The sequence below is a fragment of the Kogia breviceps genome, chromosome 8 (genome assembly GCF_026419965.1).
Source record: "Kogia breviceps isolate mKogBre1 chromosome 8, mKogBre1 haplotype 1, whole genome shotgun sequence".
NCBI lineage: Eukaryota > Metazoa > Chordata > Mammalia > Artiodactyla > Physeteridae > Kogia > Kogia breviceps.
In genome coordinates this window covers 83,972-109,200 of record NC_081317.1, presented here as the reverse complement: position 1 = coordinate 109,200, position 25,229 = coordinate 83,972, and the positions used below count along the sequence as shown (strand labels likewise).

The 25,229-nt window shown below is 55.7% G+C and overlaps 1 protein-coding gene across 6 annotated transcripts in view; it reads left to right on the top strand.

Moving 5' to 3' along the window:
• CACNA1B (calcium voltage-gated channel subunit alpha1 B) overlaps window positions 1-25,229 on the top strand; it is a 194,564-nt gene that overhangs the window by 147,985 nt on the left and 21,350 nt on the right. For all 6 annotated transcript variants that reach the window (XM_067040195.1, XM_067040194.1, XM_059073189.2 and 3 more), the window contains 10 exons: window positions 1,570-1,707; window positions 2,452-2,653; window positions 2,858-3,022; window positions 3,337-3,447; window positions 3,807-3,890; window positions 13,997-14,113; window positions 14,508-14,573; window positions 15,913-16,004; window positions 18,050-18,194; window positions 23,372-23,499. In XM_067040195.1, coding sequence (XP_066896296.1) covers window positions 1,570-1,707; window positions 2,452-2,653; window positions 2,858-3,022; window positions 3,337-3,447; window positions 3,807-3,890; window positions 13,997-14,113; window positions 14,508-14,573; window positions 15,913-16,004; window positions 18,050-18,194; window positions 23,372-23,499 — 1,248 coding nt within the window. The remainder of the gene's footprint in view (window positions 1-1,569; window positions 1,708-2,451; window positions 2,654-2,857; window positions 3,023-3,336; window positions 3,448-3,806; window positions 3,891-13,996; window positions 14,114-14,507; window positions 14,574-15,912; window positions 16,005-18,049; window positions 18,195-23,371; window positions 23,500-25,229) is intronic.

Here is a 25,229-nt window from a genome sequence, read left to right as displayed (position 1 = left end):
GCCACACCTCCTTGGCAGGACAGGCCCTTCCTGCCCACACACCTCAGGGAGCTCAGCGTGGCCACTGCCGGGCGTTCCGTCAGCCCTGGAGATCCAGGCTGGGCCCTAAGGTCGGAGGGCCGCCCCGGGGTTGGAGCCACTTCCCCGTCGCCCCGAGGCCTTCGGCCCCAGCAGAGCAGACAGGAGAGGCGCCCCCAGGGAGGAGCGAGGGGGAGGGCGGTGCTGTGTGGATGCCGTCCTGGACACGTCACATAAAGGGAGTCACGTGACCTGGGGTCCTGCGTGTCCACCTTCCACCACTAGTGCTGTGGAGGTGCCTCCTGCTGCGGCCTGTGCAGTACTTCGCCCCCTTTAATGGTCAGATGTTATTCCTTCTTAAGTTACACCTCATTGTACTATCCAGTTATCTGTTGGTGGACAGTTTGGTTGTTTCCACATTTTGGCCGTTGTGATTACTGCTGCTTTGAACATGTGTACAGCTTTTTCTGTGGAGGGGTGTTTTCATGTCTCTCGAGTAGGAACGTAGAAGTGCGATTGCTGGGTCACGTGGCGCGTCTCTTCATCGGTTTCAGGAACTGCCGGGCTCTTTTCCAGAGCGGCTGAACCATTCTGTGTTCCCACCAGCATGTCTGGGAGTTCCCGCTTCTCCACATCCTTGCCAATACTTGTTATTTTCCTTTTTAAAAATGTAATTACAGCCGTGCTAGGGGGTACACAGTGCTATTTCATTGTGGTTTGATTTGCATTTCCCTGATGATTCACGATGTGGAGCCTCTTTTCATGTGCACATTGACCATTTGTAGGTCTTCTTTGCAAAAATGTCTATTCAGATCTTTTACCCATTTTAAAAATTACGTTGTTGGTCCTTTTCATAACCGATTGCAATTGTTCTTAATACAGCAGCCCTGGTACAAGTCCCTTATCAGCTAGATGATTTTCAATATTTTGTCCCATTCTGTGTTGATCATGTCCTTTGAAGCACAAAGAAAGCTTTCAATTTTGATGAAGTCCAGTTTATCTGTTCTTTTCTGAGGCCCCCTGTGTTTTCTTCTAAGAGTCTTATAGTGTTAGCTCTTACATTGAGGTCTTTGATCCATTTTGAGCTAATTTGTGTACATGGAGTGACGTGGGGTCCACATTCATTTTCTTTTTTTTTTTTCATTTTTAAATTTTTATTTATTTATTTATTTTTTATTTTTTTGGTGCTACGCGGGCCTCTCACTGCTGTGATCTCTCCCGTCGCGGAGCACAGGCTCCGGACGCGCAGGCTCAGCGGCCGTGGCTCACGGGCCCAGCCACTCCGCGGCACGTGGGATCTTCCCGGACCGGGGCACGAACCCACGTCCCCTGCATCGGCAGTCGGACTCCCAACCCCTGCGCCACCAGGGAAGCCCCACATTCATTTTCTTACCTGTAGATGCCCAGCGGTTTCAGCACCATCTGTTGAAAAGACCGTTCTTTCTCCACTGAATGGATGACCCTTTTTAAAATTCAATTGACCGCAGACACAGGGGTTTATTTGGATACTTTGTCTTTAACCTCTGACTTCCTCTGTGTTCCCACTCCCAGGGGCCAGTATTTGGATTATGAGAAGGAGGAGGTGGAAGCTCAGCCGCGGCAGTGGAAGAAATACGACTTCCACTACGACAACGTTCTCTGGGCCCTGCTGACTCTGTTCACAGTGTCCACGGGGGAAGGGTGGCCCATGTGAGTGCCCCCCGCTTGGTCAGGCTAGAGCAGAGGGGCAGCCAGAGTGGGGAGCGCAGACTCTGCGTCCGTCACTAAGCAGACGCCCCCGGGGCTCTTGTACTTACCCGGTGAGACGTGGCCCTGCCCTTCAAGAGTGGGGAGCGGGAGGAGATTAAGCCAAGAGCACGGCGTCGTGAGCTCCTGAAAATCCTTGTTCAGTGGCCGGAGGCCGGAGGGAAGATGGGCCCCTTGGCGTCTCTCTGTGCCAGCCTCTGGCCGCAGTTAAGGGGAGCCCAAGGGGTGCGTGTGTTCAGTGCCACACTGGATGGCAGGGGCTTCCTTTGGGGCCGAGATGACCACCCTCCAGAAGGTAGGATCGATGCTCTGCCAGGAGACCCTGCTCAGCCCGAGGCTTTCTGGCGACAGGTGAAGCTGGGTGTGGGCAGGTCACCTGGTGTGAGGTGGGAGAGAGCCGGGCAGCGCGGGACTGCGGGACCTCTCCCACCTCTCCTCCAGGGGGATAGGACCTCAGGCACACGGACGCATCCTCTAGGAGGTGCCCCCAGTGGCCCTGAGTATAAGCCCTACTGGCGAGACAGGTCCCCGCCGGGAGCCGTGGCACCCTGAGGCGCAGGCCTGGCCCGCACGTGGCGCCGTCTCTGGGCTCAGCCGCAGGAGCCTCGCCTGTGACGCGGGTCTCGCCTTTCCCGGGGCCGTGGCCTCCTGGGCTCCCCTGAGGCTTGGCGTTGGTTCTCGGCCCAGGGTGCTGAAGCACTCGGTGGACGCCACGTATGAGGAGCAGGGCCCGAGCCCCGGGTACCGCATGGAGCTGTCCATCTTCTACGTGGTCTACTTCGTGGTCTTCCCCTTCTTCTTCGTCAACATCTTCGTGGCCCTGATCATCATCACCTTCCAGGAGCAGGGGGACAAGGTCATGTCTGAGTGCAGCCTGGAGAAGAACGAGGTAGGCGACTCCCCTCCCACTCCGTCTCCTCGCGGGCTCTCAGTGGGCAGTGGGGGCAGGGCCCCTGGGCTCCCCTTCCGTGTGGGAACCACCGGCCAGCGCAGGGCAGGGAGGGCTGCCTGGAGGAGGCCTCTGGATGAGGGCGGGGGGGGCGCAGGGGCTCCGCAGGGTCCAGACTCACCCCGCTCCCTCCCTCCTGTGCAGAGGGCTTGCATCGACTTCGCCATCAGCGCCAAACCCCTGACGCGGTACATGCCCCAGAACAAGCAGTCGTTCCAGTACAAGACGTGGACGTTCGTGGTCTCGCCGCCCTTCGAGTATTTCATCATGGCTATGATCGCCCTGAACACCGTGGTGCTGATGATGAAGGTGCGTGGGGCCCGCGTGCCGGCTCCCGGCTCCCGTGGGGCGGGAACCCAACTCCAGCCTGGCGGGGGGTTGGCCTCCTCCCGGGCTACGGGCCGGAGTGGGCGTCGCCCGGGTGCCGCCCAGCTCAGGGTGCCTGCGCAACCCGGGGCCCTCAGTCGTCCGTGGGCTGAGATCATGAGAAGGTTCCGGGAGACAAGGGGAACCGGGAGGGGGTCCCCGTGCAGCAGGCGTGTGTGATGGGAGGTCATCGTGGGCCCCGTGGGCTGTCTCAGGGCAGCCTGGCCCGGGGCCAACGGTACCCCTTCCCCGGGCAGTTCTACGACGCGCCCTACGAGTACGAGCTGATGTTGAAGTGTCTGAATATCGTGTTCACGTCCATGTTCTCCATGGAGTGCGTGCTCAAGATCATCGCCTTTGGGGTGCTGGTACGTGCCTTGGCCCCTCCTGGCCTTTACGTGTCTGCATCCTGGCTCCCCCTCTTCAGGGGACCTTTGGGGGCCCACCGTTTGGAGCTGGGGATTCCCTGAACCCCCAGAACACATGTGACCCTGGAGGGGCCCCAGGGAGGGGGCTGCCGGGGGCTGCCCGCACCTCTGCCCCCGCCCTGCTCCCGGAAGCGGGTGGGGCCGGGCCCCTTCCCTCTGGATGCGTGGCCTTGTGCTCTCCCACCTGAGGCGGCGCGTCTGTCCACTCGCCGCCTTCTTGACTAGAGGCCACCTCCTGCAGCTCCTTGTCTGGCAGAGCCCTCACCGGCCCCTCACTAACTGCCCTTCTTTCTCTCCAGAACTATTTCAGAGACGCCTGGAACGTCTTTGACTTTGTCACTGTGTTGGGAAGTATTACTGATATTTTAGTAACAGAGATTGCGGTAAGTAGCACCTCCTGCCCCCGCAGGGCCCCCAGTGGTTTCCTTCCAGAGGTGTTCCCTCGCTGAGCCTCCAGGCCCCGATGGTGTGAGCTCCTCCTCCGGAGCAGAATTCCCCACGAGCTCTGGAGATGGCAGCTCCTCTCCAGAGGCGAGCGTGGTGATGAGCGGGGTGGGGGGGTCCTTTCGGCAAATGCTTTTTCTTGGATGAGAAATTGGTTCCCAGGAGCGCTTCCAGGCTGGTGGCCTGAGAATCACCTGGGAGCTCCATGGTAACAAGTGACCAGGAAGATAAGGATCTTCTAAATTTGTTTGTATCTAATACATACACATCTAACAACTGGTGCCAAAAAGATACAAACTAAAACCAGTAAGGATTTAGAATATTTTAAAGTATTAGGTTTGTTTTACATATACGTGGGGTGTGTGTGTGTGTGTGTGTGTGTGTGTGTGTGTGTGTGTGTGTTTACACGTTGCTGGAGATTCTTATTCTCACTAAAATACATGGATTATATCTAAAAACTGACTGAGGGCTAGAACATGAACTTGTCTCAACAAATTTGAGAGAATCTGAGTCATAAAGCGGTATTCTTTAAGCACAACACGTTAAGTTAGAATTCAATGGCAAAAACCACATTTATTTTTCTCAGGTTGAATTCTCTAGGAACAGACACCAAGGTGAGGGTTCTTGTACAAGTTATGTCTTAGGACGTGTTCTGAGGCAGAATCCGTGGAGAGAGCTTTGGGGAGGTGGATGGGGAGAGAAGGACCAGAGGTGCCGGTGAATCGGGTCAGCCCCCAGGGGCTCTGGAGACAGGCTGGGTCACACCTCAGAGCTGCAGAGCTCCTACCTCTGTGCCCACCAGTCCTCGGCTAAAGGCTGTGTCCGGGGTGTCCGCTCCAAGGGCAGGCGAAGCAAGCTCTGGCCGCCTGCGCTGCTGCGGGGGAAGGGCCACGGGCGGGGGCGGGGGGGGGGTATCTGCTCGCAGCCCTGGCTCAACCTGACTCCACCCACACCTCACGTCGGTCCCGCTGCTGTCTTCTGGGAGGAGAGGGTCGAGTGGGGGAGCAGGGCACCTGCTGCTGTGCTGGGGATTTGTGTCGTCGCCGGGTCCCCTCACCTGCGGCCAGACCTCTGTGCTGTGGGGCCCGGGCCCTGCTTCCATACCCTGTGTGGCCCTGGCTGCCGTGATGGTCCAGGCACGGTTCAGACTGGTCCCAGGAACCTCTAGAAAGGCCCCGGGAGCCCCTGACTTCCAGACAGACTTCTCCCTGCCCCTGTGCAGGGGCAGCTCTGCCCTTCACACCCTGGCCAGTGTGGAAACTCTGGGGAACCCAGAGCGACAGGAGCCACCACGGCCTTCCTGTGTCCCACAGTGGAAGTGGTCTCCAGCCGGTTTTGAGTCAGGACCCCGAGATGCGCCTAGCCTGAGTTTGTGGGGATGGTGACACAAAGTCCCAGCGGGCTGCTGGAGTCATGGTGACAGGGGCCACCTCCGCTTTGGCCCCTTGCTTCCTGGACCCATGCGGTTTACAGGTCAGGCACCCAGTATGTCTGTTGGCCGTCAGTTCATCTTGAAGTGCAGCACCCCGAACCCCCTGAGGTGCCCCACCAGGCCAGCTGTTTTCTGGGCCTGTAAGAGGCCATCTCGGCATTTTATCAGAGCGACGCCTCCTGAGTGATGTGGAGTGTGACGTGCTGGTGGGTCCTGGGTCTCCTGCTCCTTTGCCCCCCCCCCGCCGCTTGCTCTGAGCGGACGGCATGTGGCGCCCCCTGTTGGTAAATCTCTGACGCCGGTGCATCAGCAGAGGCAGGCCCGCACCCAAGATGTGAGCGATCCCCATTGAGACAGATCACTGTTGCTTGCGGGTGAAAGGTTCTCAGGTAGGCGACTTACCACCAAGTGGCTGAGTGACAGCTCCAGGCGTGGTTCCCTGTAGGGGCCTAAAGGTGGCCTCCGCTCACAGCGAGCTGGTATTCAGTGGTGGCCGTGACTGGATCAGCCTTGCCGTGTGAGCGGGGGCTGGGAGGACAGAGGCTTGCTGACGTCTGTCGTCCACACAGCGTAAGGCGCGTGGGGTTTTCGTGTCCCTATGGCTGTAGGTATGCGGGGTGGACGTTAACATGTGATGCCTAGACCTGCCCGTGGTGCCCATTCCCACATCCAGAGGTGGCCTCTGCCACAGACTTTGTTCCCTCCGGAGGCCCGACCAAGCTGTAGCCTCTGCCTAGGACCCTGTGTTCCTTACCACCAGCGACTTCACGCGCGCACACACACACACACACACACACACACACGTACGTACTGTGGCGGAAGAGCTCTGCCTCACCACTGTCTTTCAGGCCGACGCTGCCTGGGGCTCTGGTGAGGCCTGCACCAACGTATTAAGCCGGTCCCTCCATAACCAGGTTGGAGTTTGTCCTCGACATTTAGTGATCATCCCATGATGTGCTGGGGAGGGGTGAGCTGAGGAAGAGACAGTGGTGCCACAGAGGTGAGCGGTGTGGGGGCCAGGCCAGCCGTCGTGTGACGGTGCCCTCTAGCCTTGCCCAGGTGTGGCCCCGGATGTAGCACTTCCACGGTGCACTGGGTTGTTGCTGGGCTGGTGGCACACGGCCCATGAAGACGAGCCGTCTGTGGATGAAATCCAGAATAATCTAAAACGAATTAAATGTGAGATTGCTCAAGTAAGTTTGCTGCGTTTCATTAGGTGCCAGCAGTCCTGACAATAGACCTCTAACAAGGTACACATGCAGGACCTCTTTGTGGAAAATCACTAAACTTTATTGGAAGATGCTAAACAAGACTTGAATAGATAGAGTTATACGTTATGTTAATTAATAAGTAGTGTCAGTGTCATAGAGATGACAGTTCTCCCAATTGATCTGTAGATTCAATGCAATTTCAATAAAAACACCAATGATTTTGTTTTTCTTTTTGTTTGTTTGTCTCTTTGTTTTGGAATTTGACAAAAGCTGCTTCTAAAATTTATAAGGAAGAGCAAAGGCTCCCAAATAGCCAAGATACTTAATAGTGAGAAGGTGCTCCTGGGGTGCCGTGCCAGGGAGGCGACTTCCTCCTGCAAAGCTGTAGCAGTTTAGACCGTGTGGAGTAGCCCAAGAGCCTGGAATCAAACCCCCTCGCGTGTGGAGACTCAGTGTGTGACCGTCTGTGGGCGTAGCTGACGATCAGTCCAGGGAAAAAGAGGCACTGGATCTTGGTTCGCACCATTCACAAAAATACCGCAAATGGATGAAAAGACTTAAATATAAGAGCCAAAACCTTTAAAACTCTTAGCGGAAAATACAAGCGATTATTTTTAAGACTTTGAGATAAGGACTGATTTCTTAAGCAAAATATATATAAAGCACCAGCCATAACTGGAAAGAAATTATATCACGTAAAGTTTCTGTGTATCAAAAGGAGGAAGGCCAATCCATGAACAGGGGAAGGATATTTGCATCACATTCCTTCATTTGTACACGTTCAAATATTTATGCAGTGCCTATCATGTGCTAAGCACTATTCTAAGTGCTGGGACAAAAGATGAAAATCCCCGCTCATTCTAACGGGAAAGACACACGGTGCCCGACAGTGACCAGGGAGAAGGCAGAGCAGAGGGGCTGTGCGACACTGGGAGCCGTGACCGGGCGCCGCGGAGACGGCGACCCCGGGTCAGGAAGTCTGGGCTCTCGAGGAACCCGAGCAGGTGACGGCTGGGGAGCAGCGGGTGCAGAGACCCGCCCCCCCCAGGGGGGAAGGAGGGGTGGGCGCTGTGGCTGCGCAGTGAAGACCTTGCAGTCGGTAAACCTTGGCTTTTCTTTTGAGTGAGGTGGGAGGGTTTGGAGGGTTTTGTGAAGAGGAGTGACGCGCTCTGGCGTTTAAGACCACGGCCCTGGCAGCTTCGTTGAGAATATTGTGCAGGGCACAGGCAGACGCAGCGAGACCCGTCAGGGCTGTCTCGGCCGGGTTCCCCCAGAGACAGACCCTGAGAGAAGAATGTGGTGCAAGTCGTGCACCTGGAAGCGAGCGGAGAGGCAGGCGGCCCGGGAAAGGCGCCATCAAGTCAGCTACGGTTCCTGCCCTGGGGCTCTCCCGGCAGCCGCGCGCGCCGCGCCTTGAGGGCTGAGAATTATTTTTTCAGCGGCTCACCCTTCATTAACGTTAGGGCCTGGGTATCGTGTGCTGGCCTGGGAAAGCTCCCAGAAACAAAGACGTGAGTGCTGACAACTGGGAAGCTGGCCTTGGAGGCTGTGTGTGCGGCCCGGCGTGGCTGCTGTGAGCCGGGAGAGGAGCTGGATGCGGTCAGACATTGTCAAGTGCTGCGTGTAATTTCAAGGTAGAGCTGCAGATGGGTCGCGCGTGGGTGTGAACGATGAGGCCAGGCTGGCATCACACTGTGTCGTCCGAGCGCTGGGAGAAGTGGATTGTCATTCGCTGAAAAGGGAGGGAATTGTGAGGAAGCGGTTTGCTGAGGGCGGTGCGGCCGCCCTGGGTCCGTGTTCGGGTTCAGTCCCGCCGTCCTCCCGGGAGTCGCCCGGCGGGCGGCTGGAGGAGGCTCGGGCCGGTGACGTAAGGCTAGGAATGGGGAGCCGGTACGATGAGGCGGGATGAGGTCCACGGGGGAGAAGAGCGTGAGGCCGGCATGTAGTGAGCAAGGCTCGCAGTGGAGGTTAGTGTCCAGGATGTGCAGGGCTCTTCGGGGAGCAGGAGGTGCGGTGGGGCATCTTACAAAATAGAAAACACAAGTGGCCGCAGAAAGATGCTCAGCCGTGCTTGTAGTCAAAGAGATACAAAGTGAAACGGCACCGAGATGCCATTCCACACCCAGCATTTGTCAGACAGAAGCCCCGAGGTTGCCGGCTGTAGGTGCGGATGTGGGCGCTGCTGCCGGGTGTCGGCCGGCTCGGCCTCTCTGGAGGGGGGGGGGGGGTGGGCGTGTGTGCCTGCCCGGGGTGCCTGGCAAAGGCACCCGGAGACGTTTGCACGCTGAGGTTCGTGGCAGCGTTGTTCGCAGCGGCAGAAGTGGTTTATTGACACAGTGAAAGGCACCCTTGCCAAGAGGATGCTTCCCCCAGTCGGTGTTTTTTGCTCCGAGTCAGGGCGCAAGCTTGCCTGAGCCCCAGAGGGCTACGTACGGTCTGATCCCGTCACAGAGTTAAGAACAGGCAAGTATAAACGCGTTTTAAGAGTCTGAGGTAAAACAGTGAAGAAAAGCAATTATTGACAAGAATTAAGGATAGTTACTACATCTGGGGAAGAGAGAGAGACAGGAAGGGCTTCCGAAGTAATGGTGACATTCCGTGTTTTAAGCTGCATGATGAATATGTGGATATTTTATTATCTTTATTTAAAATATGTGTGTGGACATATACTTGCACATATTCTTTTGTTTACATGAGATGTTTCATGCTTTTGAAAAGTCAGTGATCTGAATAATCCAGGCAAAAAGCTGAAAGCTGCCATCTTAACAACAGAACACGGTTATTTGTTCCCCCTGCTGCTGGCCTTGCAGCACTTGCCCAGCTGCCGCCCCTTCGCTGTGCACCTCTGCTCACCCGGAAGTAGTTCCCCAGCGGAAGTAGTTCCCCAGCGGAAGTAGTTCCCTAGCGTGGTGCTACCTGTAGGCGCTCCGCCTCCTTGGGCACAGGAGTCTTTATGCCCCAGATAAAGGCATCCGGACACTGGGCTCCCAACTGCAAGGACGCAGCCCTGGGGCTTTGGGCGTGTGTGTGCCCCCTCGGCAGAGGGGTGGCGGCTGGGAGGGCACCCACAGGAGGGGCAGGCAGGGGTGCTGTCTCCCCGGGGCACCTCCCCCACAGAGCTGCTGGAAACTCGAGGGAGGGCGGCTTGCAGATGCTTGAGAACTTAATCCCAGCAAGACCTCCAGGGTAGCCACCGCCAGTCCTGGACGCTCAGCAGGGGTGGCGGGAGGGCTGAGAAGCTGCTCGGTCTGAAAGCTGAGCCGCCCCGGCAGCTAGTGATTTCAGAGGGCGGCAGCTAGTGATTTCAGAGGGCAGTCTTCACCGGGTCCCACCTGGAGGAGGAAAGGTGAAAGGAAGCCGTCTTGTGGATTTCGGTGTCTTTTTTTCTTTCTCCATTGTAGTCACTTCATATGTTGCTTTGTGAATGCACTTTTTTTTCCTTAGGCAAAAATATGAGTGTCAGTTCCCACCCCCGACTTAAAAATCACCATAGAGCAACAGTCTTAACCAGGGTCACGTAGAGAACGCACTCTCAGCAAGCCTAAAACTGACATTGATTTCTTTGCCTGGAAATAAAAAAATAAGTGTCTGTGAGTCATCTTTGGATTTGCATTACAAACAGAAATGCAAATGATGCCCCTGTCTGCATAGCCTACAGATTTCAAAAGTGTGTTTTGATTTGGTACATTTTAAGCAAAATATGCAAAGTTTACCAAAATCCTAAAAATCTCCAGTGAAGTATTCAGAGTTTGAGTTTTGCTTGTGCTGGTGACTCATTTTCTCTTTTGTTTTCTGTTTCTGTTCTTGATTTACCCTCACCTACCTGCTGGCTCACGTCACCCAACCAACATACAATGCGAAAACCATGTCTCCGTCTGTATGTTGTGCGCCTGCTGCTCAAACATCCCAATTTGTAAATAATACGCAAATATCCATCCATGAAAACATCACATATAGGAAACGGTTGGTTTCATGACTTTAAACAGTTCTTAAAACTCCCTGCTTTGCTTGCCCTGGTCCTCCTCTCTCTGCTCCCTGTCACCCCTCGCCACTGCCCTCCTGCGCTCCGAGCCCAGCTGCACCCGCCCCTCTGGCCTCTCGCGCACTCTCCCGGCTCCCGGGGCCCATCTGATCCCAGGAACTGGCCTTGGGCTGAGAGAGGAGGTAGGGGCTTCTGAGCGAGAGGCAGGTAAGTGATGAGACGGCTCAGAATTCAGGAGGTTTTGCAGGATGTGAGTTTGGATCTGATCCCCGCAAAGTCCGTGGTTTCTGCTGCAGTCCTCTCCCTTCTGTCTCCACTGGCCGACCAAGTGGACTCGGCTCTGCCCAGCGGCCCTGGCAAGGTCTCCTGTAGGGTCCTTCCTGGCGTGTCTTCCGTGGGGGCCTGGCTGGGGGGCACCAGGCCAGGGGCGTGGCCTGAGTAGAGGAGGGCCTCTGTTCCAGGAGGGAACCAGAGGGCCGGGCCTTCATCCAGCGTCGCTGATCCTTGTGCGCCCTGGTCAGCGAGCTTGTGTGGAGCCCGTGCAGGCGGTGTGGACGGAGCCTCCTCCTGGGTGAGGGGAGAGAGAAGGTGCTGGGGGCAGAGTGTGTGAGGCCGTGACTGCAAGTTCATGCAAAGTGGCGGATTCTGAGATTCCTGCTACGGAATGTGAATGCTTGCGATAAAGGGTTTCATAGTCGGAGCAAAAAAGCTTGAGTTTTGAGAAAAGGCTGTCTGATGCTGCCGAAACACCAGGCCGCATCTTTCGCACAGGCTCTGCTCGTGGCACCAGGCCTCTGCTCAGCCCTTCCCGTCCACCCGCCCTGTGCCCTCCTCTGCCTTCAGGTCAGCGCCCAGGGTACTGTGCGTGTGTGGGCTTTCTCTCCTTTCTCTCTGTCTCTCCCCCATCGTCGGTCCCCTTGAGAACGAAGCTGAGTAGGAGAGCAGCTTGTTCCACGCTCTGCTGCACCTCATCCCTGGCACGTGTGTGGTCCCCCGACACGTGCACAGTGTGAGGGGGGCACCTCATTGTGCTGACTCTGACCAGAGGCAGTGATGTGCTTGGATGCAGGAGACGTGGGCCTCGGCCTGGGCTCCGTTTGCCTCTGTGGCGGCGTTTCAGTGCTCAGGGCACCGGAAGTTCCTTTTCTCAGGGGTTCCTCGCCCCCGGGCATGATGTCCTAACACCTCCCTCGTGTGGAGGTGGAAGCTGGCGCTCAGTGGAGCTGGGGACCAGTGTCCCCTCGGCGTAAATCAGCTCCGTGTTGAGGGCTGTGAAGCTGACCTTTCCCGGCTCAGAGGCAGGGGCCGTAAGGAGGGGCCTGGCTTGGAAGTAGCTGGGCTTGCTCGTGGGTGCAGCAGAAACCATGGACTCGGGGGGGTCGGGGCAGGTTGCATCCGCCTCCACGGGGTTGGCTGAGGTCAGGGGTGACGGTGCTCAGCCAGGGGGAGGCCGCTGTGTGCTTGCTGCCCCTGCCATCCCGCATGCAATCTGCATGGTGGTGCCTGGCGGCTCGCGCCCGGGTGCAGCCATGGTGCACTCAGCCTGTCACACTGTGCTTGCGGCATCTGTGGCCGCTGTCGCCTCCGCCCTCATGGCTCTCTAGGGCTGTCTGTCTGCTGGCACCTGCACCCTCTCCCACGTGCCCGTGGCGCCCCGAGAGAGAAGCCGGGGAGGAGGGCTGGGACCTGGGTCTCAACAGAAAGGAGGAAGGGGCTGCGTTCACGCATCCCGTTAATTGGAACAAACTGCGCCTTCCGCCGCCCGCTGTGGCCTCCGTCTCTTCCTTCTTACCCAGAAGCTTATATCTCCCCGCAGTAGTTCCAGGAAATCTTGTCTGTCCCAGCGTCTGAGCAAATTGCTTTGGTCTTGGCGCCTCCAGACCCACCTGCGCAGGCGGTTTGAAAGCGGATCCCCCGAGGTGGCAGCCCCCCGTTGCTGTGCTTTACTGTCTTGTACGAAGGGTCCCCCGGCACCGTAGGCGGTGCCCCCCTTCGACCCCTGGGCTCGTCCTCCTGAGGCGACTGGCTCACCTGAGAGTCCTCAGGGCCCGCGGGGCTCAGACAGAGACCGTGGATGTGCCCCATCCGTCCTGTCTGCCCCCGAGGTCCTCTTGCCCCAGCGCGAGCCAGTGAGGGAGCTGCAGGAGACGAGTCCACCCTCCAGGGCCACCCCGAGGTCCTCTTCTGCCTGCTTTTGCTGATCTGGACCGCGGTCGCCCCTCCTCGTGCCTGCCAACGGCCCCCTCTCCCTGTGGCGCTGGCCAAAACCTGGGAGCGACCCCCCAGGGGAGCTGTAAGTCCCTCGCCAGCAGAGACGGTCCAGAGTCCCTGGTGGGAAGCAAAGAAGCCAGCCCGGGAGACAGGCGGTGCAGGGGCGCAGGGAGGCCCGTCTCTCCGGCGACGCCTCGCCCCAGCCAAGGCCAGACGGGCAGCCCCGGAGGGAGGACGCGGCTCTGCCCAGGACCCGCCGCCTCCTGCGCGAGCTCTGCGGCGCACCTGCGCTCTCTTGTCTCTGTATTCGACCACTGCCTCTGGCAACACAACGTGTCTAGCCTGAGCAGCTTGCATATTTCAAAGCAGCCAAGTGCGGGGAAGCTGCCCTCAGGCTGCGCGTGGGCACCTGGTCTCCGAGCAGACAGGGCAGGAAGCCGCCCGGGCCCGCGAGCGCCCCTGCCTAACTCACGGACGCCGAGCGGGGCCGGGCCCCCCGAAAGGGGTGGCCAGGAATTCAGGCGCCCCTGGGCCAGGGTGGAGGCCTCGCTCCCAGGTCATCCGTGCGCTCCAGAGACGGTTGGGCTCGTTTGTGCCTGACTTCGACCCTTTGGATGAGGGGGCCGAGCGAGATGACTTGGGCTCTCTGGGGCAGAGACCGGGTAGCGGGCTGCGGAGGTGGCTTCCCTGGCGTGGGCGGCGGGACCGACACCACCTACGCCTCCTGCGGTGACCTGCGTGCGGGCACCTGCTCACGCCCGGAGGGAGGGCCTGCCTCTCGGCTGGGCCCCGGGCAGGCCGGGGCCTTGCTGGCTGTGTGGTAGCCCTGCCCCTGGGCGGCTGGGCCGAGCCCTGTGCGAGAGAGGCCGTCCGTCCGTCTGTGTTGGAGGTCTGGCTTCAGGCGCCCTCCCCTCCCCCCTGGCAGCGGGGGCTGCTTCATGGGACTTTCCTCTGCCCCTCCCTGTGGAGGGCGTTTCTCTGATTTGCTGCATGAGAAGCAGTTTGCAAAGACAAGCTTCACTCTGGGAAGGTTTCCCGGTGGCTGATTGCTGCTTAGACTGTGAAGCGGTGACTTTTTGTTCCGCTCTCTCTCTTCACCCGCTTTTCTTTGGAGCACAGTGACTTGGGGAGGTGGGGTGGGGAGTGGCCGCCCTGTGCCCGTGGGAGGCTGGTCTCCGAGGGTCAGAGCACAACCTCTCTTCCCTGCAGAACAACTTCATCAACCTCAGCTTCCTCCGCCTCTTCCGTGCTGCCCGACTCATCAAGCTTCTCCGCCAAGGCTACACCATCCGCATCCTGCTCTGGACCTTCGTCCAGTCCTTCAAGGTGAGGCTGGGCATGGCCAGGCGCGGCCTGACCCCTCCCTTGTCGTGCAGGCTGGGGGGCTTCTGCCGCCCCCTCCCGAGCGCCCTCCTCGGGAAGGCCGGGGCGGGTGCCCACACCTCCTGTGGCCCCCGTTGTCCTGTGATGGTTGGTAAGGAGACTTTCACTTTTACAGAGAGTATATTGTTTATGCTCAAAAAGGGCTGAGGTGGCTTTTATGACTCGATTTGTAGATGAAGGAGTTGACGGTAGCTTGGTGGTCAGTGGGGTGGGTCTGCAGGCAGCTGAGACCAGTGTGGCCCCAGAGGCCCGGCCACCATCCGCTGTCCAGACGAGGCTCAGGCAAGGGGGCGGGCCTCTCTCCTGGAGCTGAGCTGTCCTCCCTGTGCCTCTGCAGGCCCTGCCCTACGTGTGCCTGCTCATCGCCATGCTGTTCTTCATCTACGCCATCATCGGCATGCAGGTGGGTGTGCACGGGGCCGTCGCACGATGACGATGGCACGTTCGCACTTTGGCAACGTCTCTCTGAGCCAGGTGCCGTTCTAAGCGCTTTATGAACTTAATCCTCAGAAAGACTCTTCTGTGGCTGAGGCCAGGCAGTGCCACCCTCTGTGGGCAGATGCCCGGCCCTGCTCTCTAGTGGAATCCTGCTGGGCGGTGCTAGGGCGCCGGTGGGCACGATTGCTTGGGTGCTGGGCCCCCACGGTGGTGGAGTGTTTGAGCACATCTGCAAGACGCCGAGCGGCCTGCGGCGCAGCTGCTGGTCATTCTTTTGGCCCAGCGGCACTGCTGAAGGACAAGCATCCTGATCCTGTACAGGAGATTATATCCTGTTGAAGGAACAAGTCAACAGGATCATACCAGGTCACTGTCCTGGTCAAAATTAGCTTGCATAATTTATCTTTATTTTGTCAAAGAACGCTTTGTCAGCTATTTGGGAAAATGTTTAAAATACACAAAGCAGTGTCCCAGTTGATGCCTTTGGCATCTGGCCACTTTCCAATAGTAGGGATGGGAGATGGACTCAAATGTTAATTTGTAGCGGAAGGAGACAGTGTCTAAAGGTTAGCTGAAAACTGATTTTTAAACTCTATTTTCAGGGGTTGAAAAGTTGTCTTGCTTAAAATTTGCTGAGATCTGATGCTGTTTAAAACATATTTTTTTTTCTTGCTTTGTTCTGTGGGCATACAAAGACATATGTCACTGATCTTTATTTTTGACGGATCTATGATGATTCATAAATTTTCATCTGGATTCCAGATTTTAAGCTACTTAGAGTTAGGGACTCATTTGCATTTCTAACCTTGAAAGAAAGATATTAAAATGGATAGAAAGTCCATCGTGATGTTTGCACAGAAGTGTAAAGAGAAACGTTCAAGTGACGTATCGGAATATCAGTATAATTACTGGTTTGGAGTCACTGATGAGAGAGTGAATTTTAAAACACTTCCCTTCTTCTGTCTGGCAGAGCCCACCAAAACTTAGCTCTGGGTCTCCCTTTTACTAGTCACTCTGGCAGATCCCTGGACAGGCTCAGAGCCGGAGCCAGCGCACGCTGGGCCGTGGGACAGGGACACGTTTGCCTCTCCAGAGGTTTTCTCTGCCCTGGAAATGCACAGACGCTGCTGGAGCTGGAAGCCACCAGCCCCGGCAACAGTGGTGGCGGCTTCTGTCGGGGTTCTCTGGCTAAGGGCAGCGTCCTGTCCCATGTGGGTGCACACGTGCACACACACCATCTCCTGCCCGGCTGCAGCTCCTGAAGACCCAGCAGCAGTGGTCTGCAGCCTTCTTCTCCACTTCAGGTGTTTGGAAACATCGCCCTGGACGACGACACCAGCATCAACCGGCACAACAACTTTCGCACGTTTCTACAAGCCTTGATGCTGCTGTTCAGGTGCGTTGTGGGGAGGTGGGTCCAGGCTCAGTGGCTTCTTCACTCAGGATGGGACCACCCCCCTCCCCCCCCCGCCAGCCCTGGTCACGCTGGCTTCTCCACAGTGGACCTTTCCAGTTTCTCCTCTTTTACTGCTTGTTCTTCCCTAAGGGCTCCTGGGCCTCAAGACAGACCGAAGGGGAGGCCCCGAGGAGGTCAGCCTGAGAGCACCAGGCCGGGCCCACCCCCGCCACCTTGTCTCTGCTCCCTGGTGGCAGCTGCAAGGCCTCCAGTGGGGCTGTCGCCCGAGAGGTCTGGGAGGACAGAAGGTGTCCAAAGGGCTTTTCTTGGTGTGCCAGCCCCAGGCTTCCCGTCTGCTCACCGTCGTGATTCCGGGGATCTGTGCTATCAGGAGAAGCAGGGCAGTGGAGAGCTGCTGTCAGCAGCTTGTACCCACTCAGTGGCCCAGGTAACCCAACCGGCCAGAAGTGCCGTTCTGATGGGAGCTGCAGTTCCTGAGGCTCGGGGGTACAGCCAAGGGGGGCACCAGGGCGGGGCCTGGAGAAAGACAGGCTGGTGTCAGCTCGGAGGCCTCCCTGCGCACATGTGTGGGGGACGGCTCCCCAGCCGTGGCTGTCAGGTGTGGACACCCGTGGGCTGGGGCTGTCCACCCCCCTGGCTTGACAATACACTTGTGGGTGGAGGCCAGAGAGTGGAGCGTGTCTCCCTCATTCACCATGACCCTAGGAGGGGAGAAAAGAGCTCTTTGTAGTGACTTATGGTGGAGGGGCCCTGACAGCACACCCTGCCTTGGGCCCTTTCCTGAGGTTTCACCACCTGTGTTCACTTACGTAAATGTATCGGGTGGGCTGCTGCCAGGCCCACCCTTCGGGACCCCCAGCACATCCCGCCCTATGCAGATGCATTTTGGGCACCGTGGGAGTTCTTCTTTATATGGAGGGTGAGCTCAGATCAGGCCTGCTTCACTGAGCTGCCTGGAAAGAGTTTTTGACTTGTTCTTTGCAGCAGATGAACAAGCATCCTTAGCCTTACACTTTCCCCAGATAGTGTTGTTTCTCTGGACTTTAGCTATTACATTAACTTTATTTCTTGGTTTATTAATAGCCTGCCTGGTGCCACAAAAGATGTGAAGTGATCCTTGGTTTTAAGACTTTGATCTCAAAGATCTCCCTTCCTCATCTTGGTGTCACATGCGGGCACCCTCATCATTCAGGCCTGGCACGGGCTGCACCAGCCGTCGTCCGTAGGGAGTGGGCCCAGCTTCTGCCCGGGGCTGACCACACAGGGGCACAGCGGGGGACCCGGGCCTCTGGCCCACCCGCAGCTCCAGTGCACATCTGGCCCCTGGTGCTGGCCTCACGCGCAGAAGCAAAAGTCCTCGCAGGCGGGGCCTCTGTAGTAGCTGCTCAGGGCGGGGGTGTTCTTGATGTGTTCGAGAAGCAGGAGAAGCTGGGGTGGCCGGTGTGGGGTGAGTGGGGACCACGGCAGGGAGCGAGGTCAGGGAAAGGGCAGGCTGTGGGCAGTCACGTGGATTTTAACTTTTGCGGGGAGTGAGGGGGTCATTGAGCCGTCGTTGATCTTATCCCTGGGCCGCCGGTGGGGAGTGAGCATCCAGTTAAGAAGCTGTTGCCGCAGCCCAGGGAGGTGGGGGTAGCACGTGTCTGGCTGGTTTGAAGGCCGATGAGCTGATGATCAAGACACGGTGAGAGAGGAGGCGAGGGTGACGCCCGCGTGTTTGGCCTGAGCCGTGGGAAGGGTGGAGTCGCTGTGTCCTCAATCCGGGGGGACGGCGTGCTGGGGAGGACATCGGAGCCCACAGAGGGGAGCTCGCCACGGTGCTGACTTCTGGTGCGGTGGATTCTTTTCCCGTAACTAGTGCTTTCCCAATTATGATCAGCTTGAAAAGCTGCTGCCGGAGGTGTCTTTTTAAGAAGCAACATCTGACACACAGACCTCAGCCACGCGCAGGATCCCGTGGGAAGGAGCGCGGCTCTCCCGAATTCCCGGGCTCCCTCCCTGGGCCTCACACTCTGCCCTCTCCTCAGGAGCGCCACCGGGGAGGCCTGGCACGAGATCATGCTGTCCTGCCTCGGCCACCAGGCCTGCGACCCGCTCGCCAACGCCACCGAGTGCGGGAGCGACTTTGCCTACTTCTACTTTGTCTCGTTCATCTTCCTCTGCTCCTTTCTGGTGAGTCCTGGACGCGGCGCCCGTCCCGTCGCCTGCATCTGCCTATTTCAGACCGCCTCGGGTCCCCCGCGTCTCTCGCTGGTCCCTGAGTTTGATCCACGTCACGTGAGAGCTGATTCCACGTTGACGGTCCTCGTTTCCCCAGAGATGAGGACCTCATTAATCCCGAAAGGACCCACTGGGTAATGCGCTCCTGCAGGCCTGCCTTCACTTCTGTGGAAGGGGTTTTAAGTTTCTGTAGGGCGATTGCCCCTCAGGTCTCGGCTTCTAGAAGGACTTGCACCGTGGTGATGAGATACGAAGCAGCAGAATTCCAGCCAGCCTGCCTGGGGCCCGTGAGCTACGGAAAGTCATGGGGTCAGTGTGGAGGTGTCAGCGGGCCAGGTCCCAGGGTGTGGATCTTACCACAAGCCAGCAGAAGACTCTGGGACCCTGTGACTCTGCTTGGCATCTTAAAACCTCACTCTGGCTTCTGGCCTCTGGTCAGGAGAGGCTGTAAGTGAGCAGGAGATAACTGGAGGTGACAGTTGGAGAGGGTGGGCGTGAAGGAAGTTGTGTGGACTTGGGCTGCATGGTAAAGGTAGAGCTGACACACTTGATGATCGAACATAAGCATGAGAGAGAAAGAGGGAAACACGCTGCCTTCTGGGGTTTGCTGGGGTGATGGAGTGAGTGGTTCTTCCCCCGAGACGGAAAGGTTGGGGAGCCGTGGGTATGGGGATAAGGAGGGAGGGGGTAGAGACGTGTGGGGGCCTCTGGGCTGGAGGTGTGAATTCGTCGTCGTTAGTATTTGGTGTATCCATCAGGCTTGATGACACCCTCTAGGTCCCTGTGTGGCCCAGAGACCCACGGCTTAAACATCGCCTGAGCAGTGGGTAGAAATGCAGATTCCTGGGTCCCTTCCAAGACTTGCTGTATGAGGAACTCTGGGAGAGGGACCCGGGAATCGGTTTTAAGAAGCTCCCCGGGTGATTCTGTGTGTGCTAAGTTCGAGGAGCGCTGACCTATGGAGAGTGTGGTTTGAGAAGAGGGCTGAAGAGTCAGCCCTGGGGGCATTTAGGAGACAGAAAGGAGCATGGGACCCAGAAGTTGATTCGGAGCAGTGAGGCAGGTGAGAGCCAGGAGAGGGCAATCCCCTAAAAACCGAGGGAAGAAAGTGTCCCTAGTGGGAGGGGACCATCAACCATGTGAGATATTGTTGGGAGGTAAAGTAAAATGATGACTGGGAATTGTCCATGGAGTGTGGAAAGGTAGAGGCCATGGGCGCCCTTCACAGGAGCAATTTATTTGGAGTGTTAGGATCAAAGCCTTACTGCAGCAGGTTCAAGAGAGAATAAGAAGCAAAGAGCATAGCAGGAGTGGACAGCTCCTTTCCACAGTGGGCAGTGCTGAGCAGACACTTCAGATTTACAGTCATAACTTTCACGCAGGACCAGCCAGCAGAGTTTGTGCTTTTCTCGGTCCATATTCTCTACTTGGCACCATGGGTAGCAAAGTGCGTTATTCAGAGTTGGGACTTACCAGACAAGTGTAAGGAGGAAGAAAACGATGTGTGTAAACGTATCATTTTAGTGCTGGATGTGGGATCAGGCCTGGGGGCAGGACCACTGGATCAGAGGTCCCCATGGGACACCAGTATTCGATGAAGTGAGCCCGAAGGATAGGAGCTGTGGGCAGAGCGTGAGACATCTGTGGTTAAGACTTTGGAAGTGGTAGTGGTCATGTTCATTGGTAGTCACTGGTAATGAGTTGTTTTGCACGGTCATCCAAGTAAGGGGCTGAGATGATGGCAGGAGGCTGGGGGGAGGTCAGGGATCAGAGAGGCCAGTTGACCCATCTCTGTGGGTATTAACAGCAACAAGATTTAAGAGTAGATGTGGGGACAAATATAGCAAGTCGGGTGCGCATTTCCCAGGAAGCAGGGGGAGGTTGGTAGACCACGAGCCTTATTAAACAGCAGGCTTTTTTCTTAAGAGGATGGAGGGGGATATCAGTGTTCCACCTAGAACAATGGGAAACGCTGGGAGATATCAGTGTTTCACCTGGAGCAATGGGAAATGCTTGGGGATATCAGTGTCTCACCTATAGAGCAATAGGAAATGAAGAATGTTCAGGGAAGATGAAGATAAAAGAATTTCTGTCGATGGTGAACGGTGAGCTTGGGAAGGTGCAGTAGAAGGTTGGGGTAGTTGGGAAAGGTGTGCATTTGAGACAGATGAGCTTGCATATTGATAGAAAAATACAGAAAAATCTATGAAACTAGTGTTTCACTAGTTGCCAGAAACCAAGGAGAGGATTTGCATGTTGGGGTCATTCCCTGATACCTCAGAAGACCCACGGTGGGCAGTGGGGAAGGAAGGCTTTCTGGAGAGTCACCCATCTTGTAGGTAGTGGGGACACTGGTCTCTATGGAGTTCAAAGACATCGGGCGCTGCAAGAGCCAGCCAATCCTGGGTGCAAGGTTGAGCCCACCAGGTTGGCTTCAGTGTGCTCTGGCTGCAGAAATAAGGTTCCATAGAAAGCCACATTCATGATGCCACACCATCCACAGGACCAACCCTCCCTGGACATGTCAAGGGTGAGTCGAGGCACGACATTATTCTGTTGATTCCATTCATCCAGCAACTCCATTTCTGAGTATATATCCAAAAGAAATGAAAACAGGATATTGAAGCAACATCTACACTCCCATATTCATTGCAGCACTATTCACAATAGCCAAGATAGGAAACAACCTAAGTGTCCCTCAACAGATGAATGAATATAGAGCATGTGATACACACACACACACACACACACACACACACACACACACACACACACACACAATTGAACAGTATTCAGCCATGAGAAGGAAATCCTGCAATTTGTGACAACATGGATGGACCTTGAGGGCATTATGCTGAATGGAATAAGCCAGACAGAGAAAGACAAATAGTGCGTAGTATCACTTATATGTGGAATCTTTTTTAAAAGAAGTCAAAATCAGAAACAGAGTAGAAAAGCTGTTGCCAGGGCCTGGGGATTGGGGAAATAAGGAGAGATTGATAAAAGGGTACAGACTTTCAGCTATATAAACAAAGTCTGAGTATCTGATGTAAAACATGGTGAGTATAGTTTTAAAGACTGTATTCTATAATTGAAATTTGCTAAGAGAGTAGAACTTAAATGTTCTATCACTAAAAGATAAACATGTGAGGTGATAGATGTGTTAGTTAATAGATGGCGGGAATCCTTTCACAATGTATATGTATATCAAGTCACCACAATGTACACTTTAAGAATCTTACAATTTTGTCAATTCCACCTTAATAAAGCCTGGGGGTGGGGGACAATGTGGTGCTGGCATAATGATAAATATATAGAGCAATGGAATAGGATTGAGAGTCTAGACGTAAACCCAAACATCTACGGCCAATTGATTTTTGACAAGGATGCCAAGACCATTCAATATGGAAGGAACAGTTTCTCTAACAAATGGGGAGGAGCTAACTGGTTATCCACATGCAAAAAAATGAAGTTGGACCCTTACCTCACTCCATGTGAAAAAATTAACTCAAAATTGATCAAAGACCTAAGTGTGAGAACTAAACCTGTAAAACTTTTCAAAGAAAACATAGGGAACCAATCTTCATGACCTCAGATTTGGCAAAGGATTCTTAGATTTGACATCATAATCATAAGCGTGAAAAGAAAAAAATAGATAAAATTGAACTACTCAAAATTTAATACTTTGTGCATTAAAGGATATTATAAAAATATGAAAATACAACAGAAGGAATGGGAGAAATTTTGTAAGGGGTTAGTATGCAAAATATATAAAGAACTCCTACAACTCAACAACAAAAAGAGAAACAACCATATAAAAATGGATAAAGAATCAGAATAGTCATTTTTCCAAAGAAGATATTCAACTGGCCAGCCAACAAGCACATAAAGACATTCAACATCCTTGATCATTAAGGAAATGCAAATAAAAACCACAATGAGATACCATTTTGCACTCACGAGGACGGCTAGAATAATTTTTTTTTTTTTAAACAGAAGATACCAAGTGTTGGTGAGGACATGGAGAAATAGGAACTTTTGTACATTGCTGATGGAAGTGTAAAAAGCAATAGCTTCTGTGGAAAACAGTTTGGAAGTTCCTCAAAAAATTACCATATGACGCAGAAATCCCATTCCTAGGTACGTACACAAGAGAATTGAAATTATATGTCTACACAGAAATTTGTCCGTGAATATTTATAGCAGCATTAACCATAACAGCCAAAGGTGGAAACAACCCAAATGTCCATCAGTGGATGAACGGATAAACAAATTGTAGTACATACCTACAAAGGAATATTATTCAGCCATAAACAGGAAGGAAGTTCTGACAAACGCTGCAACATGGATGAACTTTGAAAACATCACACTAAGTGAAAGAAGCCAGACACAAAAGGTCATACACTGTATGGATCTTTTTATTCGAAATATCCAAAATAGACAAATCTACAGGTACAGAAAGGAGATTGGTGGTTTCTAGAGAATGGGAGGACGGAGGAATGGGGAGTGATTACTTAGGAGTGCAGGGTATTTACGAGTGATGAAAAGAGTTTGAAACTAGGGAAGTGGTGGTCGCACAGTTTTGTGCGTACACTAAACGCCACTGAATTGTAGACTTAATTGTACGTTGAGTGAATTTCAACTCAGTTTAAAAAAACAAAACAAAATACCTGAGCTGTAGTTCTCTAGAGCCCAAACTATTAAGTCCAAAGTTACTACTTTCCTTGAAGGTTTACCTGAGAAGGGGACAGGGTGGGGACCACACAGTGGAGAAGATTAACCTAGACAGCAAGACAGATCATGGACAGGAGATGCTGGGCCTGAATGAGGATGGGGTGGGAGAAGTAGAGAACGGAAGCCTTCAGAGGACAAGTACTGGGTTGGGGTCAGCCTGTGGGACCTAGAACCCAGGGAAGGGTGCTGCTGGTGGCGGTGGCGGTGGCGGTGTACAGGGGGCCTGAGAAGCCCTCTGCAAGGCTGTGGAGGGAGCGGGTTGGGCAGGCCCTGCCTGGGTCGGGGACGTCTGCTGCCCTAACCGCCTCACACGGAGACTTCGGCTGCAGGTGGCGAGGTGGGGGAGGGCAGGCTGAGGTCTCTGGATGTCACCTGTTTTCCTTCCTGTCCTGCAGATGTTGAACCTCTTTGTGGCGGTGATCATGGACAATTTTGAGTACCTTACGCGGGACTCTTCCATCCTAGGGCCGCACCACCTGGACGAGTTCATCCGGGTCTGGGCTGAGTACGACCCGGCTGCGTGGTGAGTGAGCCCCAAGCTGCGTGGTCCTCGGGGGTGGTCCCTGCCACCCCCGGATCTCAGCACAGGGCTGGTGGCTGCAGACATGTTTCAAGCGAGCGTCCCCCCTTTGGGTTTTGGTTGGGGGTTAGGGTCCCATCCTGCTCCCCGTGGGGTGCCGCTGAGCCCCCCTCCCAGGGCGTGCGCTCAATCTCACTTTGGGTTCTTGTACACAGCTCCCTGGGCTGAGAAACCCTCTTCTCAGACCCTCAGTCCAGCCCTTCGGAGGTTACCTGGGGGTCATGAAAGGTTTCCAGGGGGTTGAGACTCAGGGCTCCTCTTGAACGGGAGCTCACTGTCTTCTCACATCTGGGGTCGTGGAGAGCGTGTGGAAACAGAAGGACCTTCTCTCAGGGCCCCACCGTTCTTGTGGAGCTCTGAGGCCTCTGTGGGCGGACAGAACGTGGGGCCTTGGGACGTTCTCCTCTGTGGACCCAGGGCCCTCCCTCCCTGCCATCTCCTTGACGCCAAGAGCCAAGTGCACCTCTGTGTCACCATCCCAAGCCGCGAATAGAGGGTTCTTGCTAAAGTTTTACTGAAATCAGATGAGCTGCCAGGAAGGGTCTAGTGTGATTGAGGCCCTTTGGCCTTGGTAAAAAAGTGTGACTGCGCTGCTGTTGCGTAAGTGACGGGCGATTTGCTTCCCGACGGAGCAAGGGTGTCCTAAGGGCGTGGCTGGGGGTCAGGAGGCGGCGGAGACTGTGTTTCGTGGGAGAGTCTTGCACACCCGTGACGTTTCGTCCTCGGGGTCGGCACGGCAGCGCGGATCCACCACCGGCCCGTCTGTCTGTTCCTTCATCGCTCACTCATTCCCTTGATCGTTCATTCACTCACCCTCTCGATCCGGGACTCGAGGAGTTACTAAGGGTGTACTCTCTGCAGCAAAACACAGGACGCAGAGGGCCCGAGAGCTCTGGCCGTCGGTAAGACCCAGGCCTGCTCCGCACGTCACTCACGGTGAGCCCGGGAGTGGACCGTGCACCGGGGCGGAGGCTCCAGGGGGACGAGAAGACCGTGGAGCTGGGGTGCAGCCGCTTCCCCCCCCCAGGCTCCCTGGCCTGCCCGCGTCCCTGTGGCGCAGCTCTGTGTTTGGTCACCTGTTGCGCGGTTGAGGCCTGGAGGCGACGGTCGGTGTCCTCGTGGGAGGACCCTGCCGCCCCAGCGCACCTGGGACTCTGGATCCAAGCTCAGCACGGGGGGCGCTCTGGAGCTTCTGACCCCCCGGGCCCCCGAAGCCGGGGAGCTTGGCCGGGCTCCCGTACCCACTTCTTACGCACTCTCCCTGGGTCCCCCATCCCATCACCTTCTGGAGGAGCCAGAAGGTGCTCTGTGAGGCCCTTTCCAGTCTGGGCAGCACCAGGGCCCCGGGGCTCTTGCAGGCCCAGAGCAACTCTGAGTCTGTTCCAGAGCAGTGGAAAATGTACAGTTTTCACACAGTGTAGAACAAGTCTGGCTGTTATTTATGGTTCATGTATGTGATTTTTCCTGGTCGTGGAGAGTCCTCTCATTTTTCTGAGGCATCAGCACATTTGCCCGCAGCACACGCTGGAGTCCACAGGCTCAGGGGTATTCCTGGGTTCTCTGGTCAAGAGGGCCCAGTCAGACTGGAGGGGAGACTCACCACACCCAAGGCCTGGTCCTTGTCGGGCAGACGGCGGGAGAGAGTCCAGCTGAGGCAGGACTGAGGCTCATTC